The sequence below is a fragment of the Cherax quadricarinatus genome, chromosome 55 (genome assembly GCF_038502225.1).
Source record: "Cherax quadricarinatus isolate ZL_2023a chromosome 55, ASM3850222v1, whole genome shotgun sequence".
NCBI classification, from domain to species: Eukaryota; Metazoa; Arthropoda; class Malacostraca; order Decapoda; family Parastacidae; genus Cherax; species Cherax quadricarinatus.
Genome location: NC_091346.1, coordinates 224,904 through 244,773, shown reverse-complemented (window position 1 = coordinate 244,773; position 19,870 = coordinate 224,904). Strand labels below are relative to the sequence as shown.

The following is a 19,870-nucleotide window of genomic DNA, read 5'->3' as shown; positions in this document are numbered from 1 at the left end:
AAGTCCTTTTCTGGGGTTACTTCCCTTCTTCTTTTAATGCCACTAGGACCAGCTTGAGAGTCACTGGACGCACAGCATATCTGTCAATAGAGGCCTGTACCTCTCGTTCCTTTATGACTTTTCTAAAGTGGTTCACAACATTGTCATTGTAATAGTCACCAGCACGGCTTGCAATAGCTGTGTGAGGATGATTGTCATCCATAAAGGTTTTCACCTTTGTCCACATTGTACACATTTCTTTAATCTGTGAAGTAGGCAACTTCCTCAATTTCTCTATCCCCTCCTTCAAAGCAGTTTCCTCAGGTCTGGCCTCTTGCTGTTGAAGATGATCTAGCAGTTCATCAGTGGTTAGTTCGTCATTGTCCTCCACCACCAACTCTTCCACATCCTCCCCACTAACCTCCAACCCGAAGGACTTCCCCAATGCCACAATGGTTTCCTCAACTGGCATATGATTCCCAGGGTTAGCCTCAAACCCTTCAAAATCCCTTTTGTCTACACATTCTGGCCACAGTTTCTTCCAAGCAGAGTTCAAGGTCCTCTTAGTCACTCCCTCCCAAGCCTTACCTATAAGGTTTACACAATTGAGGATATTAAAGTGATCCTTCCAAAACTCTTTTAGAGTCAGTTGAGTGTCTGTGGTCACTTCAAAGCACCTTTCAAACATAGCTTTTGTGTACAGTTTCTTGAAGTTGGAAATGACCTGCTGGTCCATGGGCTGCAGGAGAGGAGTGGTATTAGGAGGCAAAAACTTGACCTTAATGAAGCTCATGTCCCCAGAAAGTCACTCTGCCAAGTCTGTAGGATGACCAGGGGCATTGTCTAATACCAGGAGGCACTTAAGGTCTAATTTCTTTTCAATTAGGTAATTTTTCACATTGGGGGCAAATGCATGGTGTAACCAGTCATAGAAAAAGTCCCCTAGTGACCCATGCCTTACTGTTTGCCCTCCACAGCACACACAAATTAGCCTTGAGGACATTGTTTTGCCTGAATGCTCTGGAAGTTTCTGAGTGATACACCAATAAAGGCTTCACTTTGCAATCACCACTAGCATTGGCACACATCAGAAGAGTAAGCCTGTCTTTCATAGGCTTATGTCCTGGGAGTGCCTTTTCCTCCTGAGTAATGTAGGTCCTGCTTGGCAATTTCTTCCAAAACAGGCCTGTTTTGCTACAATTAAACATTTGTTCAGGTTTCAGTTCTTCACTGTCTATGTAATCCTTGAATTCCTTCACATATTTTTCAACTGCTTTTTGGTCCGAACTGGCAGCCTCACCATGCCTAATCACACTATGTATGCCACTACGATTCTTAAATCTTTCACACCAACCTTTGCTGGCCTTAAATTCACTCACATCACCACTAGTTGCAGGCATTTTTTCAATTAAATCCTCATGCAACTTCCTAGCCTATTCACAAATGATCGCTTGAGAGATGCTATCTCCTGCTATCTGTTTTTCATTTATCCACACTAATAACAGTCTCTCAACATCTTCGAGTACTTGCGATCTGTGTTTCGAAAACATACCTGCACCTTTTGCAACAACAGCTTCCTTGATTGCTGTTTTCCTGGCCACTATAGTAGCGATGGTTGATTGGGGTTTTGTATATAACCTGGCCAGCTCCGACACACGCACTCCACTTTCGTACTTGGCAATTATCTCTTTCTTCATTTCAGTAGTCATTAGCACCCTTTTTCTCGAAGGGTTGGCACTAGAAGCTTTCTTGGGGCCCGTGGTGACTTATTTTGCAGAAACAAGCACCAAAAACACTGTGATAATATGGAATGTACTGAATGTATGCTTAGATTTGAGCACACTGGCTGGCTTGTAAACACTGGCACACACAGGGCAGTTCAGGCCACATGTGGACACGTCTTGGACAAATCGCGTGTGGCGGGTTTTTTAATGAGTGGCGAGGCAAAATTTTTGCGTTAAAATATATCGAATACCGAATTTAACGGATGCCAATGCCATCGAATACCGGGGGTCCACTGTACTTCATGAATAATTTTGCTAATATCATCTATACGGCTTATTTATCTATCACAGTTCGTCTAATATGACATAAACAATATAAGTAACATAGAAACAAGATATATACTCTAGAATGAATAAAATGTCATTCATATAGTGGTATGGGCGGTGTCGATGGTGGACGAGAGTTTGTCTAGAGACCGGGCAAAATACTTAATGAATAATTTATTTATTTATCACAGTTCATGTAATATGACATAACAATATAAATAACATAGAAACCTGATATATACTCTTGAATGAATAAAATACATCATTCATGTAGTGCTATGGGCGGTGTCGGCGGCCGACAGGAGTTTGTCTGGAGACAGGACAACATACATCTTGAATATTTTGCTATCATCAACTCTACAGCTTATTTATCTATCACAGTTCGTTTAATATGAAATAATAAACAATATAAATTACATAGAAACATGATATATACTCTAGAATGAATAAAATATGTCATTCATGTAGTGGTATGGGTGGTGTCGGCGGCTGACGAGTGTTTGTCTGGAGACAGGACAACATACTCCTTGAAAATTTCACTATCATCAACTCTATGGCTTATTTATCTATCACAGTTCATCTAATATGAAATAATAAACAATATAAATCACATAGAAACCTGATATATACTCTAGAATGAATAAAATATGTCATTATGTAACAGGTGGAGGCGGCCGCAACCTCTCCTTCTGTTGTGGTAAACACTGCCATCTAGTGACGGCCTTTTGAAGCCGTCTATTATTATAATTATTATACGTAGCGATTGGTGGAATGATGATGTAAAGAGAGTAGTAAGGGAGAAAAAGTTAGCATATGAGAAGTTTTTACAAAGTAGAAGTGATGCAAGGAGGGAAGAGTATATGGAGAAAGAGAGAGAGGTTAAGAGAGTGGTGAAGCAATGTAAAAAGAGAGCAAATGAGAGAGTGGGTGAGATGTTATCAACAAATTTTGTTGAAAATAAGAAAAAGTTTTGGAGTGAGATTAACAAGTTAAGAAAGCCTAGAGAACAAATGGATTTGTCAGTTAAAAATAGGAGAGGAGAGTTATTAAATGGAGAGTTAGAGGTATTGGGAAGATGGAGGGAATATTTTGAGGAATTGTTAAATGTTGATGAAGATAGGGAAGCTGTGATTTCGTGTATAGGGCAAGGAGGAATAACATCTTGTAGGAGTGAGGAAGAGCCAGTTGTGAGTGTGGGGGAAGTTCGTGAGGCAGTAGGTAAAATGAAAGGGGGTAAGGCAGCTGGGATTGATGGGATAAAGATAGAAATGTTAAAAGCAGGTGGGGATATAGTTTTGGAGTGGTTGGTGCAATTATTTAATAAATGTATGGAAGAGGGTAAGGTACCTAGGGATTGGCAGAGAGCTTGCATAGTTCCTTTGTATAAAGGCAAAGGGGATAAAAGAGAGTGCAAAAATTATAGGGGGATAAGTCTGTTGAGTATACCTGGTAAAGTGTATGGTAGAGTTATAATTGAAAGAATTAAGAGTAAGACGGAGAATAGGATAGCAGATGAACAAGGAGGCTTTAGGAAAGGTAGGGGGTGTGTGGACCAGGTGTTTACAGTGAAACATATAAGTGAACAGTATTTAGATAAGGCTAAAGAGGTCTTTGTGGCATTTATGGATTTGGAAAAGGCGTATGACAGGGTGGATAGGGGGGCAATGTGGCAGATGTTTCAAGTGTATGGTGTAGGTTACTGAAAGCAGTGAAGAGTTTTTACGAGGATAGTGAGGCTCAAGTTAGAGTATGTAGGAAAGAGGGAAATTTTTTCCCAGTAAAAGTAGGCCTTAGACAAGGATGTGTGATGTCACCGTGGTTGTTTAATATATTTATAGATGGGGTTGTAAGAGAAGTAAATGCGAGGGTCTTGGCAAGAGGCGTGGAGTTAAAAGATAAAGAATCACACACAAAGTGGGAGTTGTCACAGCTGCTCTTTGCTGATGACACTGTGCTCTTGGGAGATTCTGAAGAAAAGTTGCGGAGATTGGTGGATGAATTTGGTAGGGTGTGCAAAAGAAGAAAATTAAAGGTGAATACAGGAAAGAGTAAGGTTATGAGGATAACAAAAAGATTAGGTGATGAAAGATTGGATATCAGATTGGAGGGAGAGAGTATGGAGGAGGTGAACGTATTCAGATATTTGGGAGTGGACGTGTCAGCGGATGGGTCTATGAAAGATGAGGTGAATCATAGAATTGATGAGGGAAAAAGAGTGAGTGGTGTACTTAGGAGTCTGTGGAGACAAAGAACTTTGTCCTTGGAGGCAAAGAGGGGAATGTATGAGAGTATAGTTTTACCAACTCTCTTATATGGGTGTGAAGCGTGGGTGATGAATGTTGCAGCGAGGAGAAGGCTGGAGGCAGTGGAGATGTCATGTCTGAGTGCAATGTGTGGTGTGAATATAATGCAGAGTATTTGTAGTTTGGAAGTTAGGAGGAGGTGCGGGATTACCAAAACTGTTGTCCAGAGGGCTGAGGAAGGGTTGTTGAGGTGGTTCGGACATGTAGAGAGAATGGAGCGAAACAGAATGACTTCAAGAGTGTATCAGTCTGTAGTGGAAGGAAGGCGGGGTAGGGGTCGGCCTAGGAAAGGTTGGAGGGAGGGGGTAAAGGAGGTTTTGTGTGCGAGGGGCTTGGACTTCCAGCAGGCATGCATGAGCGTGTTTGATAGGAGTGAATGGAGACAAATGGTTTTTAATACTTGACGTGCTGTTGGAGTGTGAGCAAAGTAACATTTATGAAGGGATTCAGGGAAACCGGCAGGCTGGACATGAGTCCTGGAGATGGGAAGTACAGTACCTGCACTCTGAAGGAGGGGTGTTAACCCTTTCAGGGTCCATCCCATAGATCTACGGCTTTACGTTCAGGGTCCAAACCGTAGATCTACGTCATGAGCTCAGCTTACTCTGATAAACTGTGAGTGGTACATTTGGGCCTAGATATGACAGAATACATCTATGTGGTATGTGTGCACCACATAAAACAGATCCTGCAGCACACTGTGTATAATGAGAGAAAAAAACTGAAATCATGATTTTTCGATTAAAACAGCGACTTTGCAGTGTTTTTTCGTATGTTTTTTATAGTTGTATTTGCGATTTCTTGGTCTCATTTGATAGAATGAAAGATATATTACAGAAATAGAGATGATTTTGATTGGTTTTAGCACTGAAAATGGCTTGAAACTGAGCTCAAAGTAGCGGAAATGTTAAATTTTTGCCGATATTCAAGAGTAAACAAACGACCTCACACATCTAATACACGTCAGCTGGTGGGTCTAATATACATTCACAAATATGGTGATGATATTTATACAATTATTACAGTATTGCATAACAGTAAATCTTCTATTTTTTGGTGTGAATAAAAATTCATTATGTGAATAAAAAATCAAAATGGAATTTATTTGTAAAGCCTCAAAATGTAACTAATGAACAGAGGAAATGTTAGTTTAGTTCCAGGAATACCTACATTGTTTATTCTGGAGCCTATTTTGAAATTGGAATATTTTGAACTTTGTGTTAAATTGGCCAAATTAACAATTTCCGATCACTTTATTTTGTAGTTGAAACAGTTGACTTGGCGATTTCTTGTGCTCAATCGATAGAATAGAAGTAATACTAGTGAAATAGCTAAGAATTTGGTTGATTGGAATAATGTAATTGGCCTAAAATGGGAGTCAAAGTTGGCAAAATCGCCGATTCGTAAATATCGCTGACACATCAAAATTCGCGAGAGCATAATTTCGTCAATTTTCCACCAAATTTCGTACTTTTTGTTTTATTACCTTCACAAAAAGATTCTCTACGATTTCATAAGAAAAAATAACAAATTTTTTTTTTGAAAATTCTTGGACACTGGTGCGTGACTTCAGATTTTGGCCTTGGACCCTGAAAGGGTTAATGTTGCAGTTTAAAAACTGTAGTGTAAAGCACCCTTCTGGCAAGACAGTGATGGAGTGAATGATGGTGAAAGTTTTTCTTTTTCGGGCCACCCTGCCTTGGTGGGAATCGGCCAGTGTGATAATAATAAAAAAATGTATTATTATTATACATATTATTATTATTATTATTATTATAATATAAATAATTTGTAATTTTTATTCACAAAAAATATGAGTTACTGTTATTTCTTCTTGCAATAATTGTATAAATAATGTCAACCCATTCATGACTGCATATTGGAATGGACAGTGACGTAATTTGTTTACTCTTAAACTTAGCCAAGCAGTGGACCATTTCTCCTACGTTGAGCTTAATTTCAAGGTACTTTTCGTTGTGAAAGCAATCAAAATCATATCTATTTCTGTAATATATCTTCCATTCTATCAAATGAGACCAAAAAAAAAAAATGAGAATACAACCATAAAAACCATACGAATATACCTCTAAGGGGTGGCTAATTGCTGAGAAGTGAACTCCATTATTTATGCTTAGATTTCTTTCATTTTTGGTGTACATTAAGAAGCATCTTTCCATCATACATTGCCCAAGTTTCAATAAGATAGTCCAACAAACAAATGAGATACAATTCCCGAGATCAAGAGCAAGAGCCCCTCACCAGTGTCAAGGAACCTGTCTGAGGTCTGCTCGCTTATGGAAATTTTGCTCGTGTATGGAAGCAAAAGATCAACCCATCGACTGCGCATATTTGGAAAAACTCGCACGTGGACACGCCCGCAAGTAGAGGTTCCACTGTATATATCTTTAGCAGTTCATTGTTTACAGTGTTTCTAAGTACAGCTGGGTCTGAATGGGAGTAGACGTATGTAGTGTCATCTGCGAATAGAACTGGTTTAAGGAGTTGGGATGCATTGGGGAGATTATTGATGTAGATGAGAAAGAGGAGTGGGCCTAGGACACTACCCTTGGGTACTCCTACAGCTACAGGTTGGATAGCGGAGTTGAGTCCATTTGCATGTACATACTGGTGTCTGTCGTTAAGATAGGATTTTAGTTAGTCAAGAGAATGTCCTCTGATGCCATAATGATTCAGTTTGAGGTGCAAGAGATTGTGGTTGACTCTATCAAATGCTTTTTGTAGGTCAATAGAGAGTATATATGTTTATTATGTATTTATAAATACTGAGCCAAAAATATTTATTAAATTTTTTAGGAGTGTCTTAGAAATGTTGAGGCTGGGAGGCAGGTATTGTTTCTTTATGAATTTTCTTCTGATTCTCATTAAGATTTGTATTCTTTGACAGTGCCTGAAAAAAACCAAGACTGAGAATCCAGTAGTTCTTATTGATGAAGTGGACAAGATTGGTCGAGGATACCAGGGCGATCCATCTGCCGCTCTGCTGGAACTACTTGATCCTGAGCAAAATGCTAACTTCCTTGATCATTACCTTGATGTCAACGTTGACCTCTCTAAGGTGTGTACCATTTACAATGGAGATTATTTTAACAAGAGTTTGTAGTTCCATAATTTTTTAATTTATTATTAAGAATGCTGAATGCAGCAGTTTATTTGTTATTTTTATTAATACCCTTGTAACATACATATGTACATTATTTCATGCTTGTTCAGTGTTTTATAATAATTTAGATGTGTATGGTTAGGAGTGTTATTATATAAAGCTTTACTTACTTTTGTCTGTTGCTGAGATTATGTACAGACTTTTGTTGTAATAACCCATATATTTCTGTTGTACAGTAGGGCCTCCACTTTACGGCATTCCGCTAATACAGACATTTCAGATTATGACCAAAACTCGCTATACCTGACTTTCTAATACAGTCACCGTGCCTCTCTTGGTTTGTTTACATTCTCCGTGAGCTCCATAAGCACCACTTCTCTCCATTATGTCTGGAAACTCCAAAATTTCAAGTGTTTTTAAAAGTTATTTCATATTTTGTATGTACTCTCATAATTATACTTATGTATGCCTGTACCTAAATAAACTTACACACTGTGCTGGCATGTAAGTACACATCAAAATCAATAAGAGTGTCTTATGTCTCGAGACGCCATATTAGTAATGATAATAATAATACTCAATAATAATCACCAAGTCTCATTAAATGTCATAGATAGATAGATAGTTTATTAACCCATTGAGGGTCGAGAGGCCCTCTTCCAAACTTGTTCTCAGGGTCGAAAATTTTTCAAAAAAAAAAATATTTTTTCTTAGGAAATGATTGAGAATCTTTTTCTGATCATAATGACACCAAAAGTATGAAATTTGATGGAAAACTTCTGGAATTATGCTCGCGAATTTAGCGGTCTCAAAGGGGGCGATTTGGCCCAATTCCAATGTTGCAGTTGACTAAAATCATAGCTATTTCCCTAGAACTCCATTCGTTCTGTCGATTGAGTTGAAGAATCTGCCCATTTACTGATTTCAGCTACCTAATAAAGTGGTCAGAAATTGACAATTTGGGCAATTGCACACAAATTTCAAAAGATGCCAATTTCGAAATAGGGTCCAGAATAAACAAGACAGACATTCATGGCACTAAAATAACATTTTATCTATTCATTAGTCACGTCTCTAGGCCCCTCTTACATTACTTTTGCTTCCATTTTATTCTCGCAGAAACCGGAAGGTTTTCTGTTATGTATACTACTGCATCATTGTAAAAATGGTATAAATGATGTCAGTGCACTTGTGAAAGAATATTAGACCCCAGTTGACGTGTAACGGATGTGTGGCGTGATTTGTTTACTCTTGAACATCGGCAAAAATCGATCATTTTCACTACTTTGAGCTCAATTTCAAGGTACTGTACTTGTCATTGGGAAACCAATCAAAATCATCTCTATTTCTGTAATATATCTTCCATTCTATCAAATGAGACCAAGGAAATGAGAATGCAACCATAAATACCGTACGAAAATACACTAGAAAGTCGCTGTTTTAACCCTTTGACTGTCGCGGCCGTATATATACGTCTTACGAGGTACCGTGTTTGACGTATATATACTCATAAATTCTAGCGGCTTCAAATCAAGCAGGAGAAAGCTGGTAGGCCCACATGTGAGAGAATGGGTCTGTGTGGTCAGTGTGCACCATATAAAAAAAATCCTGGAGCACGCAGTGCATAACGAGAAAAAAAAAACTCCGACTGTTTTTTTTTAATTAAAATGCCGACTTTGTGGTCTATTTTCGTATAGTATTTATGGTTGTATTCTCATTTTCTTGGTCTCATTTGATAGAATGGAAAACATATTATAGAAATAGAGGTGATTTTGATTGATTTTACTATAAAAAGAACCTAGAAATGGAGCTCAAAGTAGGGGAAATGTTTGATTTTTGCCAATGTTCAAAAGTAAACAAATGATGCCATTGTCCAATAAATGTCCAACTAGCCATTCTAATATGCAGTCATGAATGGGTTGATGTTATTTATACAATTATTACAGTATTGCAGTAGTCTGCATAATAGTAAGTCTTCTATTTTTTGTTTGAATAAAAATTCAAAATAGAAAGCAAGAGTAATATCAAAGGGGCCTGGAGACATGACTGATGAGCAAAGAAAATGTTATTTTAGAGCCAGGAATGTCTGCATTGTTCATTCTGGACCCTATTTTGAAATTGTCATATTTTTTTAGTTTTCGTGAAATTGGCTAAATTGCAAATTTCTGACCACTTTATTAGGTAGTTGAAATCGGTAAATGGGCAGTTTCTTGTACTCAATCGATAGATAAAATGGAGTTGTAAAGAAATAGCTATGAGTTTGGGCGACTGGAACATGGAATTAGCCGAAAATAGGTCTCAAAGTGGGCGAAATTGCCGATTTGTAAACAGCGCTGAGGTCGCTAACTTCGTGAGAGCATAATTCCGTCAGTTTTCCATCAAATTTTGTTTTTTTTTTGGTGTCATTACAATCGGGAAAAGATTCTCTTATCATTTCATAAGAAAAAATATTTTTTTTTTTTTAAATTTTGCGACACCAGGAGACACCTCAGGATTGGGGGTTGCAACAGTCAAAGGGTTAAACCAAAAACACAGTTGAAGTTTTTTTTCTCATTATGCACAGCGTGCTTCAGGATTTTTTTTTATACTTCTCGCTCTGACCACACAGACCTATTCTTTCATATGTAGGCCTGCCAACTTTCTTCCACCAGATTTGAAGGTGCTAGAACTTAGGCATATAAGTACGTACATGATTGCCCTACGTGCAATGACATACTTGTTGACCGACCCTCAAAGGGTTAAGACATGATACATAGTTGTACAAGGAATTATAGTAGTTGGGTGTACATGCCAAAAGCCCCTTGTATGCAGAGCATTATGGGCAGGCTTATTACGTTAATATAATATACGTTAATATACACATTTTCATTAATCCATCCATGATATTTTTTTCAAAATTATATGTTAAGCATGTTACGTAACATATAAACATGATAAATACACCCCACAGTAGAATAAATAAACAATTATGAGATGCAGGAGCCAGATTACTTGTACGAGTGACGGCACGAATAATGTTTTCTCTAGTCCAACATTAGAGAGAATGTGTTGCTGGGGGTAACTGTAGGAAATTATTCCTTTCGTATGCTTTCACTCAGTGTCATTTCTTCTAAAAATGGTGTTACATGAGAATGGGAGTGTTCTTCTTTATTTATTCTACCGTATCAATGTAGAGACAACTTGTACACAATGTAACTTGTACACAAACCAGATGTTTTCGCCTGGTTCGTTTACAAAACTCGTGTATGCCTGGTTTGTTTACATATCTCCGCACCTGTCTTCTCTCTGTACTTGTTCTCCCTCTCTCATTTATTCGTTTTATCTTGTTTACTCACCTCTGAACCTACATTAAGACTACAAATATTTTAAGGTAAGTAATGAGTGAACTGTATATGCATTTTATCGCTCTGGGATGCTTAAATGTCATAGAATGTTATGTGTGGGTGGAGTGGCCTGGTATGGTAGACTGGCTGGCTATCATACATACCACACTTGATATCTTACAATAAACACTACAGTGGACCCTCGGTTAACGATGTCATTGGATAACGTAAAAATCGGATACCAACATGTTTTTGCGTCAAAATATTGGCTCGGTTAACGACAAAGAACTCGGTTAAAGTCATTCATCCCGAACGTGTCCGCGCAGCCTGAGTAGCTCAGCCACTCCATGTACAGCCAGTGTACCATTGTTTACATGGTACAGTGGACCCCCACATGCCGTTGGCATCACATAACATTAAATCCGCATACCAATTCATTTTATCGCTAAGATTTTGCCTCGCATACCGCTAAAAAACCTGCTCAACGCTATTCGTCCAAGACGCGTCTAATGTGCAGCCTGAGCCAGCCTCACATGTTCCACCGGTGGCATTGTTTACCAGCCAGCCTCCGCAGTAACATCCAAGCATACAATCGGAACATTTCGTATTATTACAGTGTTTTTGGTGATTTTATCTGCAAAATAAGTGACCATGGGCCCCAAGAAAGCTTCTAGTGCCAACCCTACAGGAATAAGGGTGAGAATTAATATAGAGATGAAGAAAGAGATCATTGCTAAGTATGAAAGTGGAGTGCGTGTCTCCGAGCTGGCCAGGTTGTATAGCAAATCCCAATCAACCATCGCTACTATTGTCTCCAAGAAAACGGCAATCAAGGAAGCTGTTCTTGACAAAGGTTCAACTGTGTTTTCGAAACAGAGATCGCAAGTGATGGAAGATGTTGAGAGACTCTTATTGGTGTGGCTAAATGAAAAACAGATAGCAGGAGATAGCATCTCTCAAGTGATCATAAGTGAAAAGGCTAGGAAGTTGCATGAGGATTTAATTAAAAAAATGCCTGCAACTATTGATGATGTGAGTGAATTTAAGGCCAGCAAAAGTTGGTTTGAGAGATTTAAGAAGTGTAGTGGCATACATAGTGTGATAAGGCATGGTGAGGCTGCCAGTTTGGACCACAAAGCAGCTGAAAAATATGTGCAGGAATTCAAGGAGTACATAGACAGTGAAGGACTGAAACCTGAACAAGTGTTTAATTGTGATGAAACAGGCCTGTTTTGGAAGAAAATGCCAAGCAGGACCTACATTACTCAGGAGGAAAAGGCACTCCCAGGACATAAGCCTATGAAAAACAGGCTTACTCTGTTGATGTGTTCCAATGCTAGTGGTGATTGCAAAGTGAAGCCTTTATTAGTGTATCACTCAGAAACTCCCAGAGCATTCAGGCAAAAGAATATCCTCAAGGCTAATTTGTGTGTGCTGTGGAGGGCAAACAGTAAGGCATGGGTCACTAGGGACTTTTTCTATGACTGGTTACACCAAGCATTTGCCCCCAATGTGAAAAATTACCTAACTGAAAAGAAATTAGACCTTAAGTGCCTCCTGGTGTTAGACAATGCCCCTGGTCATCCTACAGACGTGGCAGAGCGACTTTATGGGGACATGAGCTTCATTAAGGTGAAGTTTTTGCCTCCTAATACCACTCCTCTCCTGCAGCCCATGGACCAGCAGGTTATTGCAAACTTCAAAAAACTGTACACAAAAGCTCTGTTTGAAAGGTGCTTTGTAGTGACCTCAGAAACTCAATTGACTCTAAGAGAGTTTTGGGGAGAGCACTTTAATATCCTCATTTGTGTAAACCTTATAGGTAAGGCTTGGGAGGGAGTGACTAAGAGGACCTTGAACTCTGCTTGGAAGAAACTGTGGCCAGAATGTGTAGACCAAAGGGATTTTGAAGGGTTTGAGGCTAACCCTGGGAATCCTATGCCAGTTGAGGAATCCTTTGTGGCATTGGGAAAGTCCTTGGGGTTGGAGGTTAGTGGGGATGATGTGGAAGAGTTGGTGGAGGAGGACAATGAAGAACTAACCACTGATGAGCTGCTAGATCATCTTCAACAGCAAGAGGCCAGACCTGAGGAAACTGCTTCGGAGGAGGGAAGAGAGAAATTGAAGAAGTTGCCTACTTCAAAGATTAAGGAAATGTGTGGAATGTGGCTTAAAGTGCAAACCTTTTTTGATGACAATCACCCTAACACAGCTATTGCAAGCCGTGCTGGTGACTATTACACTGACAATGTTGTGAACCACTTTAGGAAAGTCATAAAGGAACGGGAGGTACAGGCCTCTATGGACAGATATGTTGTGCGACAGAAGTCCAGTGACTCTGAAGCTGGTCCTAGTGGCATTAAAAGAAGAAGGGAAGTAACCCCGGAAAAGGACTTGACTCCTCAATTCTTAATGGAAGGGGATTCCCCTTCTCTCCTCCTCCCATCCTATCAATCATCACCAGATCTTCAATAAAGGTAAGTGTCATGTAACTGTGCATGTCTTTTTCAGTTTGTGTGTATTAAAATTAATATTTCATGTGGTAAAATTTTTTTTTTTCATACTTTGGGGTGTCTTGCACGGATTAATTTGATTTCCATTATTTCTTATGGGGAAAATTCATTCGCATAAACGATAATTTCGCATAACAATGAGCTCTCATGAACGAATTAATATCGTTATGCGGGGGTCCACTGTACATTGGTACATGGTACATTGTACCATATAGTACAGGGACCCTAATGGAAATAAGTCTCTCTGACTTTTTTGAGTTATCCTATGTTCTCTAAACATATGCTGCTAAGTATGATATTCTATGCAACTTTATTTGTGTATACCTTAATAGTAAGTTTATTCAGGTGTACACAAATACAGTTACATCGGTTATCATACATAGCAGCATATGTATAAAATCCTAGGATAACCCATAAAAGTCAGGGTGACTTATTTCCATAGGGATCCCTCTATCTGTGCCATATGGTGTCCTGTACCATATGGTACCCTGTACCATATTGTACCATGCACCATATTGTACCCTGCACCATATTGTACCCTGCACCATATGGTACCCTGCACCATATGGTACCCTGCACCATATGTTATCCTCTACTGTATGGTACCCTATACCATATAGTACAATGTACCATATGGTACCCTGTAACATATTATACCATATACCATATGGTCAGTGGGACGTGTTGGTGGCAGGAGACACCAACCAAGACTGAGTGAGTGGTGACGCAAGCTAGCTACTGACTCAGCAGTTTCCAAGACAAAGCTCTCCGTCATCCACCTCAAGTAACGTGTCGAGTTCCTGTACATTTGTAAATATATAATAGAACATTACTAATATACAACATTTTTGCATATTTTTGTTGTAAACAATTATTGTAAACAAAATAAAGATGAAAATATTAGTGTGTTTATTGTGTTGAATACAACAGTACCATATACCTGGAGGTTACCTGGTACAATGAACCATATGGTATCATTGTAGTGTATGGTACAATGCACCATAAGGTACCATTGCACCATATGGTACCATAAGGTACCATTGCACCATATGGTACCATTGTATCATATGATACCATTGTACCAAATGGTGCCATTGTACCATATTCTACCATATGGTACCATTGTATCATATGGTACCATTGTATCATATGATGCCATTGTACCATATGGTACCATTGCACCCTATAGCATCATTGTACTGTATGGTACCGTTGTATTCAACACAATAACCGCACTAATATTTTCATCATTTTGTTTACAATAAACTTGTTAACAAGTTTTGTAAGCAATATAATGATAAACAAATTAGTGCAGTTATTGTGTTGAATACAATGAGTGTACACTTATACAGTATACATTATATTGGTCTCACAGGCCACAAATGTTAGTAGAAAAAGAAAAAAATTAGAAAAGAAAAGAAAAAAGTATAAAAAACGTAAAATAAAAAAATGCGATTTTGCGAAAGTCACTGATGTTGCCGCCACCGGGTCATTTTGGGTCAATGTCCCGCCGCTGTATCTCAGTAAGTACTGATCAGAATTTTTTTGTTTTGTTTTATTACCTTCACAAAAATATCTTTAATTCTGTAAGAAAAAATAATTTTTTTTTTTTTTTCAAAATTTCTTGGACACTGGAGCACCACTTCAGATTTTGGCCTTGGACCCTGAAAGGGTTAATCTGTTCCAGAGAGCTTGTCCTTAGCCGAATTTATCGTTAGCCGAATTAATTTTCCTCATGAGAAATAATGGAAATCCAATTAATCTGTTCCAGGCAGCCAAAAGTGTTGAAAAAAAAAAAAAATTTCATGAAATATACATTTCCCTACAAAGAGAACAATGAGACATGCACAATAACTATATAAATGAAGAGTATTGATGAGTGATGAGACACTGTTTTTCTTGAATGCTCTGGGATTTTCAGAGTGATACATGAGTAAAGGCTTCAGTTTGCAATCCCCACTAGCATTACAACAACACATGAGAGTTAGTCTGTCTTTCATAGGCTTGTGTCCTGGGAGTGCCTTTTCCTCCAGAGTAATGTAGGTCATGTTTGGCATTTTCTTCCAGAACAGGCTTGTTTTGTCACAATTGAACATTTGTTGGGGTTGGAATTTTTCAGCTTCACCATGCCTTATCACACTGGGTATGCCACTACGATTCTTAAATCTCTCAAACCAAGCTTTGCTGGCCTTAAACTCACCAATATGAGCACTAGTTCCAGGCATTTTTTCCTGTTCACCTGGGTGTTAGTCAACTGGTGTGGGTTGCATCCTGGGGGACAAGATTAAGGACCCCAGTGGAAATAAGTTAGACAGTCCTCGATGATACAGTGACTTTCTTGGGTTATCCTGGGTGGCTAACCCTCTGGGGTTAATTGTTTCTCGGTAATTGTTTCTCGCTAAGTCACACCAACAACACACTCTCCACATCTTTGAGTAGTACAGCTGATGGTGGTGCAGCAGCAGCTGACAGTGGTACAGCAGCAGCTGACTGTGGTGCAGCAGCAGCTGACAGTGGTACAGCAGCAGCTGACTGTGGTGCAGCAGCAGCAGCTGATGGTGGTGCTGCAACAGCAGCAGCTGACCATGGTGCAGCAGCAGCAGCAGCAGCTGACTGTAGTACAGCAGCAGCTGATGGTGGTATAGCAGCAGCTGACAGTGGTACAGCAGGAGCTATGGTGATGCAGCAACAGCATTAGCTGACGGTGGTACATCAGCAGCTGACGGTGGTACGTCAGCAGCTGACGGTGGTACATCAGCAGCTGACAGTGGTACAGCAGCAGCTGACGGTGGTGCAGCAACAACTGACTGTGGTACAATAGAATTTCGATAGTATTTCTTACCCTTTTTGCCACAGGGTTGGCACTAGAAGCTTTCTTTGGGCCCATGATGGCTTATTTAGCAGTTACAAGCACTAAAAACAATGGAATAATATAAAATATATCGCATGCATGCATGAAACCGTCCGCCCTGGCTTGTAAACAACGGCATGCTAGCTGAAGGCAGGGCAGCTGAGACGCTCAGGCTGGACAGACAGGCGGATGCGTTCAGGACGAATATCCTTACCTGAGTTTTTCATCATTGGTTGAGCCAATATTTTTATGCAGAAACGCATTGTTGCCCGATTTTATTGTTAGTCGATGCCATCGTTGGTCGAGGGGCCACTGTATTTGAAAAAAAAAAAAAAATTTCTTATGAAACGATAGAGAATCTTTTCCCAATGGTAATGACACCAAAAGTATGAAATTTGATGGAAAATTTACAGAATTACGCTCCCATGAAGTTAGCGCCTCAGCGATATTTATGAATTGGCGATTTTGCCCATTTTTAGCCCTATTTTCGACTAATTCCATTGTTCCAGTCGACCAAACTCATAGCTATTTCTTTAGAACTCCATTTGTTCTATCGATTGAGTACAAGAAACTGCCCATTTACCGATTTCAACTACTCAATAAAGTGGTCAGATATTGGCAATTTGGCTAATTTCATGCAAATTAAAAAAGATGCCAGTTTCAAAATAGGGCTCAGAATGAACAGTGCAGACATTACTGGCTCTACAATAACATTTTCTTTGTTCATCAGTCATGTCTCCAGGCTCATCTGATATTACTCTTGCTTTCTATTTTGAATTTTTATTCAAACAAAAAATAGAAGATTTACTGTTATTATAAATGACAACCAGCACAGATTCATGGAAGGAAAATTCTGTGTGCACAAACCTTCTGGAGTTCTATGACAAGGTAACAGAAGTAAGACACGAGAGAGAGGGGTGGGTTGATTGCATTTTCCTGGACTCCAGGAAGGCCTTCGACACAGTTCCTCACAGGAGATTAGTACAGAAGCTGGAGGATCAGGCACATAAAACAGGAAGGGCACTGCAATGGATCAGAGAATACCTGACAGGAAGGCAACAACGAGTCATGGTACGTAATGAGGTATCACAGTGGGCGCCTGTGATGAGCAGGGTCCCACAGGGGTCAGCCCTAGGACTGGTGCTATTTTTGATATAAGTGCATGACATGATGGAAGGGATAGACTCTGAGGTGTCCCTGTTTGCAGATGATGTGAAGTTAATGAGAAGAATTAAATCAGATGAGGATCAAGCAGGACTACAAAGAGACCTGGACAGGCTGGACACGTCGTCCAGCAACTGGCTTCCTGAATTCAACCCTGCCAAATGCAGAGTCATGAAGATTGGGGAAGGGCAAAGAAGACTGCAGACTGAGTATAGGCTAGGTGGACAAAGACTGCAAACCTCATTCAGGGAGAAAGATCTTGGGGTGACCATAACACTGAGCACATCTCCGGAGGCACACATCAACCAGATAACTGCTGCAGCATATGGGCGCCTGGTAAACCTGAGAATAGCGTTCCGATACCTTAGTAAGGAATCTTTCAAGACACTGTACACTGTGTATGTCAGGCCCATATTGGAGTATGCAGCACCAGTTTGGAACCCACACCTGGTCAAGCACATCAAGAAATTAGAGAAAGTACAAAGATTTGCAACAAGGCTGGTTCCAGAGCTCAGGGGAATGTCCTACGAAGAAAAATTGAGGGAAATCGGACTGACGACACTGGAGGATAGGAGGTTCAGGGGAGACATGATAACGATGTACAAAATACTGCGTGGAATAGATAAGGTGGACAGAGACAGGATGTTCCAGAGAGAGGACACAGAGGCAAGGGGTCACAATTGGAAGCTGAAGACTCAGATGAGTTAGAGGGATGTTAGGAAGTATTTCTTCAGTCATAAGAGTCGTCAGGAAGTGGAATAGCGTAACAAGTGATGTAGTGGAGGCAGGAACCATACATAGCTTTAAGACGAGGTATGACAAAGCTCAGGAAACAGAGAGAGAGAGGACCTAGTAGCGATCAGGGGCCAGGAGCTATGACTCGACCCCTGCAACCACATATAAGTGAGTACATATAGGTGAGTACACATGCACACGCACGCATGCACACGCACACACGCACATGCACATGCACATGTGCACATGCATACATGCACATGCACACTATGCTGTAGAATCCCACAGCACACTGCCAGGTCCCCCATCCTCACAGACCCCCCAAAACAGTGTTGGAGAGGAAGCTGAAGGTATGGTACACCAATGCTGATGGCATAACGAATAAGTGGGAGTAGTGGCACAAAAGAGTCAGTGGTATTACCGGGCATTATAGCTCTCACAGAAACCAAGCTCACAGGGATAACAGATGCCATCTTTCCAACAGTATATCAGATCCTGAGGAAAGACAAGAGGGAACAGAGGGGGTGGAAGAGTGGCACTGCTCATCAAAAAATGATGGGATTTTGATGAGCTGGAGAGAGGAGACAGAGAAGCGAGAGATTACATAATAGGAATGCTTCAATCTGGAGGTCTCAAGGTGGTAATTGCAGTGATGTATAACCAACCACAGAACAGCAGGAGGCCAAGGCAAGAGTATGATGAGAGTAATAGAGTGATGGTTGACACACTGGCTGAAGTGGCCAGAAGGGCTCATGTGAGCAGGGCAAAGCTGCTGATTATGGGTGACTTCAACCACAAGGAAATTGATTGGGAAAACATGGAGCCACATGGGGGCCCAGAAACATGGAGGGCTAAGATAATGGAGGTGGTACTGGAAAACTTCGTGTACCACATGTAAGGTACGCTACCAGAGAGAGAGAGGAGAGGCTGAACCAGTGAAACTGGACCTAGTATTCACCTTGAGTAGTGCAGATATTGACGACATCACATATGAAAGACCCCTCAGGGCCAGTGACATGGCAGCGAAAGCCAGATCTGACCCGAAGCTGTTGTACAGCCACATCAGGAGGAAAACAACAGTCAAGGGCCAGGTAATCAGGCTGAGGAAGGAAGGAGGGGAGATCACAAGAAATGACCGCAAAGTATGTGAGGAACTCAACATGAGATTCAAAGAAGTTTTCACAGAAAAGACAGAAGGGACTCCAGAAAGATGGAGAGGTGGGGTACACCATCAAGTGTTGGACACAATACATACAACCGAGGAAGAAGTGAAAAGGCTGCTAAGTGGCTAGATACCTCAAAGGCAATGGGGCCAGATAACATCTCTCTCTTTGGGTCCTGAGAGAGGGAGCAGAGGCACTATGTGTACCACTAGCAACAATCTTCAACACATCTATTGAAACAGGGCGACTACCTGAGGTATGGAAGACAGCAAATGTAGTCCCAATTTTTGAAAAAGGAGACAGACACAAAGCATTAAACTACAGACCAGTATCACTGATATGTATAGTATACAAGGACATGGAGAGGATTATCAGAAGAGTGGTGGAGCACCTAGAAAGGAATGAGCTTATCAACGACAGCCAGCACAGTTTCAGGGACAGGAAATCCTGTGTCACAAACCTACTGGAGTTCTATGACAGAGTGACAACAGTAAGACAAGAGATAGAGAGGTGGATAGATTGCATTTTCTTGGACTGTATGAAGGCATTTGACACATTTTCACATGAGAGATTAGTGCAAAAGCTGGAGGACCAGGCAGGGATAACAGGGAAGGCACTACAGTGGATCAGGGAATACCTTTCGGGAAGACAACAGCGAGCCATGGTA

At 40.3% G+C, this 19,870-nt stretch overlaps 1 protein-coding gene across 2 annotated transcripts in view; it reads left to right on the top strand.

Annotated features, from left to right (window-relative positions):
• The window catches only part of LOC128698915 (lon protease homolog, mitochondrial), a 261,625-nt gene that overhangs the window by 200,340 nt on the left and 41,415 nt on the right, over positions 1-19,870 (top strand). For both annotated transcript variants that reach the window (XM_070096772.1, XM_070096773.1), the window contains one exon: positions 7,239-7,409. In XM_070096772.1, the coding sequence (XP_069952873.1) occupies positions 7,239-7,409 (171 nt within the window). The remainder of the gene's footprint in view (positions 1-7,238; positions 7,410-19,870) is intronic.